This window comes from Propithecus coquereli, unplaced genomic scaffold (assembly GCF_000956105.1).
Source record: "Propithecus coquereli isolate 6110/MARCELLA unplaced genomic scaffold, Pcoq_1.0 Scaffold6, whole genome shotgun sequence".
NCBI classification, from domain to species: domain Eukaryota; kingdom Metazoa; phylum Chordata; class Mammalia; order Primates; family Indriidae; genus Propithecus; species Propithecus coquereli.
Genome location: NW_012151951.1, coordinates 11,461,163 through 11,469,939, shown reverse-complemented (window position 1 = coordinate 11,469,939; position 8,777 = coordinate 11,461,163). Strand labels below are relative to the sequence as shown.

General features: G+C 38.2%; 1 protein-coding gene across 1 annotated transcript in view; it reads left to right on the top strand.

Annotated features, from left to right (window-relative positions):
* Nucleotides 1-8,208, top strand: part of ALG9 (ALG9, alpha-1,2-mannosyltransferase) — a 129,924-nt gene extending 121,716 nt beyond the window's left edge. The window contains exon 14 of the mRNA XM_012659138.1: nt 7,964-8,208. Coding sequence (XP_012514592.1) covers nt 7,964-8,087 — 124 coding nt within the window. The 3' untranslated portion in view covers nt 8,088-8,208. The remainder of the gene's footprint in view (nt 1-7,963) is intronic.
* Nucleotides 8,209-8,777: the final 569 nt, after the last annotated feature.

The window sequence follows — 8,777 nt, the reverse complement described above, 5'->3', positions numbered from 1 at the left end:
AACAGGGTAAGACCCTGTCTCTTAAAAAAAAAAAAAAAAAAAAGAAGAAGAAGAACATAAATTATTCATTGAATGTTGAATGGCAACGATCTGTTATACATGCCTGCTTAAAATAAAGTATCGTACTGGACACATGGATAATGCTGATTCAGCAAATGCTATGTAAACTGACACCCAGAGAGGCTAGGTGTCCTTTTGTGATATATTTTCTTTGCTAACATGGGGGCCTTCTGTGTCTCACTTGCACTCTAACATCCCATGTGCCTCCGCAGCTCCCCTTCTTCTCCCCAACCCACCACCCCACTGCAGGCTCCTACTTGCTCTGCTCCACCTAATGGCTTTAGGACTGAGTTGCTTGGTAAGAGAACAGAAGGAAGAACTTCATATAATTTTTGATATTTCCTCATGGAAGGTGAATATTTGCAAGAAGGGATGGAGGTAAACTAGATGGTCTGATTTAAGAGTCAGGGAATAGGCCAGGTGCGGTGGCTCACGCCTATAATCCTGGCACTCTGGGAGGCCAAGGCAGGTGGACCATTTGAGCTCAGGAGTTCGAGACCAGCCTGAGCAAGAGCGAGACCCTGTCTCTACTAAAAATAGAAAGAAAATTAGCTGGACAACTAAAAATGTATAGAAAAAACTAGCCGGGCATGGTGGCGCATGCCTGTAGTCCCAGCTACGCGGGAGGCTGAGGCAGAAGGATTGCTTGAGCCCAAGAGTTTGAGGTTCTTGTGAGCTAGCCTGACACCATGGCACTCTAGCCCGGGCAACAGAGTGAGACTCTGTCTCAAAAAAATAAATAAATAAAAGAGTCAGGGAATAGTCATTCATTCATTCACGGAGTATTTATTGAGCACTTTCTGTGGCACTGTCCTAAAATCCAGAGATAATACAGTTAAATAAAATTCTCTCCTCAAGGGACTGATGTCCTAGTGGAGTATGACATAACATGTAACTCCTGTGTCCATTCTCTTTTGTGCAATAGGGTTGTAAGTCTCCTCTGCATTAGTTACTGACCATTAGAGTAATGTCTCTCCCCCCATTTACTGTTAAAAGACTGTTAAAGCAGTGGTCCGCAACCTTTTTGGCACCAGGGACTGGTTTCATGGAAGACAAATTTTCCACAAATGTTGGGTGGGGGATGGCCACAAAGCTCAGGCAGTGATGCCAGCCATGGTGAGGGGAGCAGCTGTAAATACAGATGAATCTTGGCTTGCTCACCAACCACTCACCTCCTGCTGTGTGGGGGCTCCCCCCAATTCCTAAGTTTCTTGGAAGACAATTTTTCCATGGATTGGGGGCGGTGGGGGTAGGGGCAGAGGGCGTAGCTCTGCGGCCCGGTCTCTAATAGGCTGCGGACCAGGGGTTGGGGTCCACAGTGTTAAAGAACAGTCACATTTTTTGCTCCATACTAGCTTTTTGAGCAGTTCTTAAATTGCTTGATATGAAACTATAGGTTGATTATTACTAAGGCTAAATCTTGAAGGAATTCTGAGATTCTCTTCAGAATTGAAGATAGCTGCAAAAGGCCACTTCTGCACTGAGGGTTATAGAAAGTCTGTCACTGAAATGTGAACCAGGTGCAAGAGGAAGAGTGGGGCCAGGGTGGGGTGGGGTGACCAGCTTTAAAAAGCCCCAACTGGAAGGACAACTGGCAGTGGGTTTAGATTACAGGTTTATATAGGGGATGTTTGGGTAGATGATTATATGCATGGATGGATGGATTAGATAGATAGATAGATAGATGGATAAAAATAAAAGAGAAAATCTGAATACTAGAATATTTTCCTTTTAAAATGAAAAATTGACCCAGCATTTCCATTTGTGCCTGCTGAACTGGTGACATCAGGGACTGGCAGCCAGTTGTCCATTGACGTCAGCAAGAACAGATTTAAATCTCCACAGCACAATCCTCCCCAGCCCTAATAAATAGGGCTGGTAATTGAATTAGAAAACATTCTGAGCCATCAGCTAATTATGCTGTTCAGGCAATTGCTTTGTCCAGGTCTGTTTCATCCTTGAATCGCTTGACTTTCTCACTGGGAGGGGAAGTATTTCAGTTTCCATGGTGGGGTGCACATTTTATGTCTTCCTGAATTATGCTGCCTGTGCTGCCCTAGAGCAATACTTGGGCATTTCACTGTATTACAGACATTGTTGTATGAGTTTTGATAGGCATTGGTTTCGTTCTGTGATTCAGTCTGATCTTTGTTTCCATGTATATAAATGTGTGCACACACATTATTCCAATGTTCAACTGCTCTTTTTTTCAGCAACAATACAATGTAACAAATTCAAAGTGCCCTAGTCATGCTTAACATATTGAAGCTATTGATGGTAAAGAAATTAATCTAGAACAGCAACTGTGTAGTGTTAGAAATGAAGAATTCAAGCCAACTTTTTCTTTTGGTTAAAAAAAATCACAGACTCTTCCCATCCCAGCTCAGAGGTAAGAAGGGACCAAAGCGCATATTGACTGTTGCCTCACTTCATCTTCTAGAAGGAATTAGTTAATGGCTTTGTATGTCATAGATAGATAATGCTATAAAAGATTACAACCAGAATCTGCAGGAGAAAAGGAGGTTCTTTTGTGTTCATGCTTAACAGAAATGCCTCCTTGTTTTCTGAACACATTATTTGAATTTTATGCTGAATTTCATGTGATTATATACTGAGGGAGCCTAGAAAATCAAGGTATTTCTGAGATCTCTTGCTGTAGCTAAGTCAGACCCATATTTGTCCTCAAAAAGACGGTTACTCCAAACCATAAATTCAGGTGGACTTTGAATTCCTTATTGAGAGTAGAAGGAACCCTTTCTTGTTCATCATTGTGTTCCTGGCATCTAATCCGTTGCTTGACATGTTGCTCAGTCACTTGTGATTGAACTAAATTGAATTAAACTCTTATTTCATTTGTATTATATAATATCCCTTCCTCCCTCTCTTCATCAGTCTATCCATCCATCCTTTGATCCATCCATCCAACAGTTGTTTTTCAGCATTTATTATATGCCAGGCATATACTGGTAAATAAAACAGACTTGGTCCCTGAACTCTGGGGAGGGGATAGGGTGACAGACAATAAACAAGGTAAACAACAAATAAATAGTTACAAATCATACAGAGCATAATGAAGAAAGACACAAGGTATGCCAAGAGAGAATGAGTCAAAGAAGTGGAAACCTAAGGTTTCCTAGGATTGTTGGAAGACCTCTCAAGGGAGATAACTTTTAAACTGAGACATGAAAAATGACATGGACTCAGTCATAAGAAAAACAGGGTGAATAGTGTTCCAGGTTGAAGGAACACGTAGGCAAAGGCCCTAGGATAGGAGGAGTTTGTATTTTTGAGGAGCTGAAAGGAGGCTGGTGTGGCAGAAGTATAGAGGGCAAGGAGGAAAATGACACAAGGTGAGGGACAAGTAAGCAAGGGCTAGATTCCCTAGGGCTTCATAAGCCATGAGAAAGAGCTCGGAATTTTTTCACTTCATCTCTAGTTGCTGCTGAGTAGACAGAGAAATGCCTATGGGTTTGGTTATGGGTAGACAAGTTGCTTTTCATGCTGAGTATACCTTAGAATATTAAATGGATAAAACAAAATGATGTGCTCTATATGAAATGCTGCCTCTACACCTACTCAGCCCTTTGCATTTGACCTTTCTTCTGAATGTGCATATCACTACTTTGAACTTCTGTATCAGCTATTTAATATTTAGTATATGGTAAGTTATGATTATATATCATTCATATTCTGTTTTTCCCAACTAGATTATTAGCCCTTTGAGAACAGAGACCTTTGTGACTTCAGGGCCAACACACAAATCCTTACATATTATAGGCACATAGGTTTTTTTTTTTGGTTTGGCTGGTTTTTGTTTTTGAAGAATTTGGGGTTTCCTTTATTTAAAAATTTATCTACTGGTGTTCAAAAATTACTATAAGTAATACATTTCACTTACTTTTGTATATATTTGAAATTTTCTGTTATAACAAATGGAAAGCAAACTAGGTTGTTGGTAAAACAAGAAAATAAACAAACGAGATGGTGTAAAGTACAAAATAAAAATCCTTTGCTATATCATAGGGACTGCATAATTTTTGTTTTAATTGATAGTGCTAAAATTGCCTTTCCAAATAGCTATGCAGGTTTATACTTTCACTGGTAATATCTGTTTCCTAATTTTTCGTCAGCATTTCATACTGTCAAACTTTTTAACTTTTGCAAACCTGATTGTTGAAAATCGTATCAAGTTTTGTATTTCCCTGATGACAGGTAAGATTGAACATTATTTCATGTTTATTGGCCATTTGCATTTCTCTTCTTTATTCATATTTTTTGTCATTTTTTCTTCTTGAGCTATTTGTCTTCTTATTGATTGCAGGAACAGTTTATATAGTCTGGCTACTGATCCTCTGTTACATATATTGCAAATATTTTGTCCTAATCTCCTTTGTCTTTTACCTTTGTTTTTGCTTGGTTTTGTACTCAACAATAATGTATAGTGGTCCTTTTTCCATTTCAGTCTAGTCGGTATTTTTTTTTTTTTTTTTTTTTGAAACAGGTCTCTTTCCATCACCCAGGCTAGAATGCAGTGGCCTCATCATAGCTCACTGTCGCCTCAAATTCCTGGGCTCAGGCAATTCTCATACTTTAGCTTCCTAAGTAGCTGGGACTATAGGCATGCACCACCATGCCTGGCTAATGTTTCTATTTTTTGTAGAGAAGGGGTCTCACTTTTGTTCAGGTTGTTCTTGAACTCCTGGCCTCAAGCAATCCTCCTGCCTTGGCTTCCCAAAGTGCTAGGATTACAGGTGTGAGCCACCACACCCAGCCAGTCAGTATTTTTGGTGATGATATACACTGTGTGCAGCCCAAGATAGTTTTTGAAGTGATTTTTTTTTTTTTTTTAAGAGACAGAATCTTGCTCTGTTGCCCAGGCTGGAGTGCTCAAGCCTAGGCTTGAACTCCTTGGGCTCAAGCAATCCTCCTGCCTATTCAAATGATCTTTTGACATCATCCATCAACAAACCAGGAAAGTCATCACCATTTACTGTCTCAGTCCAGTGGACCCTTTTTATTTTTTTATTTTTGAGTTATTTTATAAATTACTTACAAAAATAAGAAAAGACTAGTGGAAAATAATTTCCTCAAACTTAAGAATTGATGAGTGAACTATATATTTCTAAGGATAAAAAGGAAATAAACTATTCTTGTCCAGATAGATTGAATGACTAATTTAATAGGAAAGACTTCATCATCATCATAATAATTTAAATGTAGCAATCTCAAATTTTTATTCCATATCTTCTGATTTTGAATGTGTATATATACCTGAAATGCAACTAACTACTCACTAGCTGTCATGCATGAATTTGGAATATATCATCTTGAAAATACTGATTCCAGATTTCAGATATATCTCCAATAAATTCTAGCTTGTCATTACTTCTGGTTCTTCTTGCACTTGCATCATCAAAATGTAATACTTGAATAATTTTTTGAAATCTCTGATGGTTCATAATTTTGTGGAAGAGAGGACAGCTATCTCCTTTGCTCCATAATTCAAGTATTTCTATTTTTAGATTTATAGATACCAATTAGAATGACTATCCAATGATTTTTTATTTATTTGTCACTGTTACTCTTCCAGTCACCTTTGCATACTTGCCTTCAGCATTGTCAACTTATGAACTATATCAAATACAATTTGACACACAAATATCATAAAAGATGAAAGAATATGGTCACATGTCTTTGTAGTATAACAGAACGGTCCAGGTTCTTGTAAAATATTGTGTGATGAAGTCTTTCCTGTTGAATGACTAACTGGACAAGAATAACTTATTTCCTTCTTGTCCTTAGAAATATATAGTTCACTCATTAATTCTTAAGTTTGAGGAAATTCTTTTAGTATATTGCCATCTGAAGATTCATAGTCTGAATTTTGCTTGTACAATCAATCTGACCATTATCATTAGAGTCTAGAGTGCTGCTATTTATCTCTTTGCACTTACCTTCTGATTTGTCTAAGAATTGTGAAATGTCTTCTCTGTCAATTTACTTTTTATTGTCATTATGGAGGGGAAATTTTAAATTTTTGGATTCTTAACTGTATTCAATGAAAGCTAAAAGCACGTTACAAATATAGTGTCTCTAATCATTTATACCTTATTGAAAGATGATGCAGTATTTTGGGTGATGCAATATTTTGGGCAATGCAATAAGAAAATTGAGGGATTATGCAAAGTGATGATTTATCATTATTGCATTATCCTTTTCAGTGATTTCATCATTCTTTTTTTAGTATTTTAATTTTTTTAAAAAGCATAGTTGTAAATAATTCAAGATATAGAAAAAAAGAAGACTGACAAGATCCTATAATGTACCTTAGATTTATAAAAAGGTACTGTGGGACCATATGGACTAGCAATCCTCCCAAATAGTAAGGAATTATTTCAAAAAGAAAGTCATAAACTAAAATTGGGTCCAGCGAACCCTGCTGTTACACCAAGGGCTGAGTTGACCAGAAATATATAATGACTATATTAATGAATGAAGCCTTTATTGTGAGTCAAGGAAATGACACTTAATTAGTTTTAGCCTTTCTTTACTAAACTTAAGCTTGCAGGAATTTGCTCCAGGTTGCGTCTTTCTGTCCTGAACTTCACCTTATCTGTGCAGCATAGAATAGTAAATTAACTTCTTTTTGACTGGAGTGAGTGCTTCCTCCTCCTGTTCATTTTTTTTCAGGAGCCCTACTTTGTCTGTGTGTCTCTCCTCTAAGCCTCTTTTCTCTGTCAAAGCCCTTGAGCTGTTAGCTTTTGAAGTGGAGTGCATCTCTGTTGAGCACAGGGTCCCAGTTGGGGAGAATCTCTAGGAGGTGTATATGCCAAGCACGATATCATTGTGTGCAGGCATTGCAGGAGTCTGCCAAACCCAGGGCTAGGCTGCCAGTACAAATGCCACGTTGACATGACATTTACAAGTTTAGAATTTGGAAAAGGACTGGCAGTGGAACACCCCTCAGCTACCTCATTTAGGGTGGCAGTAACTAGGCTAACTTTTGATTTTCAGACTCAGAAATCACAGGAAGTAATACTTTATATAGAATTTAAAACTATCATAGCAACTTTCTCTAGGAAATGATAAATCCTGTTCCTGGGATACAGGATAAACCATAATGGTTGAGAGTGCGGCTCTGGAATGAAACCTGGGTTTGAGTGAGGGTTCTGTCACTCACTGTGTGACTCTGTGCAAGTTTAAGCCTCAGTTTCCCATATATAAAGTTGGGATAATAATCTCACCTACATCATATGATTATCAGATAGATTAAATAATATATTTAAAAGTATAAGCACTTTTCACATTCTTCAGGAACTTATAAGAAATTCAGGTTTTCAGTTCTCAAATTTCAGTAATAAGTAGATATATTATAATTTGCCAGGGACATGTCACAGCATGAACTTGTATGTAGACCCTTTCCTTGACTTAGACATTACTGAACGCCATGGATGGGTATCCAGGACATAGTTTTCTTCTTCTCTCTAGGAAAATTTAGAGCTGAAGTCAGGGTCATTTGAGTATTTGGCATCTCTACAGTTTCTTGGATGCAGAAACCATTTGGATGTTAAGAATTCATTTCAGTAATAGCAGTCCTTTGATTGACTTGGAACTTTTCTATAGCACATTCTAAGGCAAAATGTAAACCCAGAGCTATTCTGAAGGATAGACTGTGGCTTATTAGGGACAATAATACACTTTGGCATAGGTAACAAAGTACTTATTCTTGATTAAATCTTTTGTCATGATGTAATACCGAAGTAATAGGTTTTTGTATGCTACTTACATAAAATATTGTTTACCACAGCACTTAGTTCGTTTCCTTTCATCACTTTCACTACCATTAGTAAATTCTCCCAAATGATAAAATTCTGTCTTTTGTTTTTCCCCCCATGTTTTTCAGATCTTCAAAGCTGCTGCGGGCATTCTATGTTCCCTTCCTGTCAGATCAGTATACAGTGTATGCAAACTACTCCATCCTCAAGCCCCGGAAAGCAAAGCAAATAAGGAAGAAAAGTGGAGGTTAGCAACACACCTGTGGCCCCAAAGGACAACCAGCTGGTTAACTAGGGATTCAGCTGATCTGACTCCCTCCAAGTCATCGCCTGTAACATTTATAATAAAGGTCTCCTGACATGAATGCTGGAATCTGGGTGCTTTGGGCTAGTCAAAATCTATTTCAGAGTCCAGTCGAAGTCACATTCACCTCTTGTCTGTGTCTCTGTTCTGCATGTAAACTTTTTGCAGCTAGACAGACAAAAGTCCTAAAGCACAGGTAGATATATTGCTTCACATCTCACTGTTTTTCTTCTGTTCAATTATTTACTAGACTGGAGAAGAGCAGAACCAACTTACAAGAAGAATTGAAAATCCCTGGACTGGATGGTTTTATTAAGCTGTGCTCCATACTCTGGCCTGGCATCCGAGAATTAGCAAAGCTCTCTTAGGCCATATGAGCTTCTCCACCAAAGCTGTTTGGCAGCTCCTAGCAGACCTTCTTGTTCAGACCCTCATGCTGAAAAAGAACACAGTGTAGTTGCCAACCCACATGTCCTTTTCACCTCCAGCAAGACTAAGTGTCTGTAAAGTACTTCACAGGACTAGGACCCTGTCCTGGAGCTATCTCAGGAAAAAGGTGACCATTTGAGGAACTGTGACTTAATTTTATTATATATAATGCCTCTAATTTTCATTTTATTTCCTTTACAACCAGCTGT